At 53.5% G+C, this 3,070-nt stretch overlaps 1 protein-coding gene across 7 annotated transcripts in view; it reads left to right on the top strand.

The window, feature by feature from the left end:
* Positions 1 to 3,070, top strand: part of FARP2 (FERM, ARH/RhoGEF and pleckstrin domain protein 2) — a 69,969-nt gene that overhangs the window by 49,136 nt on the left and 17,763 nt on the right. For all 7 annotated transcript variants that reach the window (XM_025045444.1, XM_025045446.1, XM_025045447.1 and 4 more), the window contains exon 13: positions 2,779 to 2,957. In XM_025045444.1, coding sequence (XP_024901212.1) covers positions 2,779 to 2,957 — 179 coding nt within the window. The remainder of the gene's footprint in view (positions 1 to 2,778; positions 2,958 to 3,070) is intronic.

Genomic DNA, 3,070 nt, shown 5'->3' on the forward strand with positions numbered 1-3,070 from the left:
CTGACTCGGCCCACATCTACCCAGATTCTTCAGACGGTTCAGCCCCCTCCTTTTCTAGTGGGATTAGTGAGCCATTGTCCCAGTTAAAGGAGTTTCTAGATCTTTTATCTCCTGTTATCGTGCTGACCTTCAAAATTGACCTTGAATCTTCCAAACTGGAGCTGATTCTTCCTCCACTATTGGACAAAAATTGTCAAGATTGTTTTTTATAGGGATTCGAAGAAAATTGAAAGGTATAAAATAAAAGTGAGCTCAACTCTCCTCTAAACGTGGTATTTGTCTTTAGTGCCCTAGCCAAATGAATAGAGTGACGATAAGCACAAGGTATGACACAGCGCTTTTTAAAACGACATTTCAAAAACTATGAGTATCTAGAATGGCAGAAACGAATGCCGCAGAGAAAGCTGCCGGAGCTGCTCGCTGCTGACGAATAACCGGAAATAAGAGCCTAGGTGTTTCTTGGACACGGTGGAACCCTGTAGCTTGCCGCCTGCCTGTGAGCACGGGCGGGCGGTCTGGGGCCCACTCCAGCGAGGCGCGGGGCTGGTGGGACACGGCTACTGTGTGCGTCGGTCCGTTTTACGTAGCCCGGTCCTGGAACTGAGGAGCGCCTTCAGCACGCGTGAAGGAGCCAGCGCGGCGGTGCCAGAGACGCCCCTCCGCGTCTGCGCGGTCCGCAGCGAGTGCTCGTGACAAAGCACGCTGGCTTTCTCGCTGTGTTTCTGGGACACGGCTCTGGTTTACAGACACGTAAGATTAATTCTTTACCGCACCAGTGAGGGCTAAGCACGTTCTGCGATGCCTAAAACTTGATGTGTAGCATTTCAAAAATTCTTACGACACCTGCTCTTTATCCACGCATCCTAATGTGCATTTCCAACCTAGACGAGGTCTCCTAGGGCTCAGCACCCTTCTCCTTGTCCCACAGTCCAGACAGCAGAGCTGGGGCTGCACGACCTCACTTCCGGAGAACACGCCTGCAGAGCCATGGCCCCACACTTGTCTTCTCGGTGTGCAGTGTATGTCAGTGACTCACACACGATAGACGGGCCCACGCAGGATGGGGCATGGGAACACGGGGTGTACACGCGAAGCACCTCGATGGACCACTCTCTTGAAAAAATATTTCCCGCAGCCTTGTTGACTTTATCTGTAGGATCTGTGTTTACAGAATTCGAAGTAGGCACGGTTTATAATGTGTTGCTGTAGTTGACAGACTTAATAAAACAAATGTTTAATAGCAGCCTGTGGTACTTTTTAATCTATTCGCTAATTGTGAGTTGACAGTGTTCGTGAAGTAGAACCTACAATGATAGCGTCAGATGGTGACTCAGTCTCCCAGGTGAGCAGTCTGTCCTGCAGGGGGGGGTCCCTCTCCCTACCGAGGGGCCACCCTCTGGCAGCGTGTTCTCTAGCCTGACGGCCATTACCCCGCACTGGGCCCAGGCCAGAGAGCTCTTGTGGCGTGACCCGTGCTCCAGGGCCCAGCGCCCAGCCCGCAGCCCGGGTTCGAGCCCTTCGGAGCTGACTGAGTCTGGGTAAGGCCTGGCAGGGGGGGCGGTTAGGAGTCCTATGATCTTTTAAGGTTGCTCAGCATCTTTTAAATGTGTGATAAAAGCAAGTTCTAACAACCTGGTCCTTAGTAAAGCCACGTCTTGTTCTGTCCGGGATTTCTAATGGGAACGAACGTTTCCTGTCAGATCCCAGGGGAAGGCTCTGGCGTCTCAGCGCCGGCGGCTTAGCTCCGAAGTGCCTCAGTGGGGTCCCGCACTCCAGATTGTCAATGTGAAAATAAGGGCCCCTCCAGCCATGGGGCTGCGCTGGGGGGTTAGTGCAGCTGCTGGTGCCCACCCAGGAGCGGGTCACCGCAGGCGCCTGCATCCGCGATCTCCAGCCGCGGCCCTGGCGGGTCTCGCTTTGAAGCCAGCTGTGGGTGGAGCAGGCGGGCACCATGGATTCAAGTCAAGTTACGTGTCACCTGCATCATGGTTGGAAGTGATGGCGGCTTGGGTTTCCCCCGCTGGGAACCCTAAGGCAGCTGTCTTAAGACGCTTTTCTTATAGAACTGCTTTAGTGGTATCTTTAAAATAGGACACTTCAGAGTCACCGGTGTCCCGCTGAAAAATGTTAGAAGTAAACTCTGAAAACTGAGCGGATAAGAATGTCTTTATTACAAAGTGTATGATGGGATATGCCTATCGTAAGCCTTTGTTGAACTAGGCCCGAATTTTGGCTTCTGTCGAGTCGAAAGCAAACGTTCTTTTAAAAAGGGAAAAAATTTAAGTAATTACTTTTGTAGTATAGTTCTAGAAAACCAAAATATAAAATCTTTGTTAATGAAAAATTCAGAGAAGTATGAGACAGTATAAAGAGTTGCCATCTTACAAGACCCAGTTTTTCAAGTAAATGATTAATGACCGTGTCCTAAACAGGCACCTCCCCAGGTATGTCAGCATCAGCGTGATGTCTCGAGCACACGGAAGGTGCCGCTCCCTGATGGTCCCGCCTCACGGGCTTTGTGCTGCTTATTGTGTCACGTGCATCTCAGAGCCAGGGGGACCCCCAGAACCTCAGATTGGTCAGCCATCAGCCTATTTCCATTTTCGCGTTGTCATAGCAAGAGCTGCATGTGACAGCAGCTTTGTTTACAGTTTCCAGGAAGTGCCTGGTGGTGGTGCGCGGCCAGCATGGGCCACGCCTGGGGAGCCACGTGGTGTCTGGCCCACGTCGTGGCTCGCGCTCATTTCTCGCTCCATCCCTTGCCCCGTTCAATTCCAGGCCTCTCTGTGGACAGTCCTCAGCCTTCTCCCTCCGCCCGGAAGAGCCCACTGAGCCTGAGCCCTGCGTTTCAGGTGGCTCTGGGCCCTGCTGAGCGGGGCTCGTCCCCACTCCTGAGCCCTGTCCTTAGCGACGCCGGCCAAGCCAGGACCGATGACGAGGAGGAACCGAAACACAAGGTGGGCGCCGCCCCGGCAGAGGGCTTGCTGCTGGGGGGCCTGAGGGCAGGGCGGGGCGCCTCCCACCACCCCCACCCCACCCCCGCCCCATGAGCAAAAGGGGATGGTGGACT

This window comes from Pteropus alecto, unplaced genomic scaffold (assembly GCF_000325575.1).
Source record: "Pteropus alecto unplaced genomic scaffold, ASM32557v1 scaffold143, whole genome shotgun sequence".
Lineage (NCBI taxonomy): Eukaryota > Metazoa > Chordata > Mammalia > Chiroptera > Pteropodidae > Pteropus > Pteropus alecto.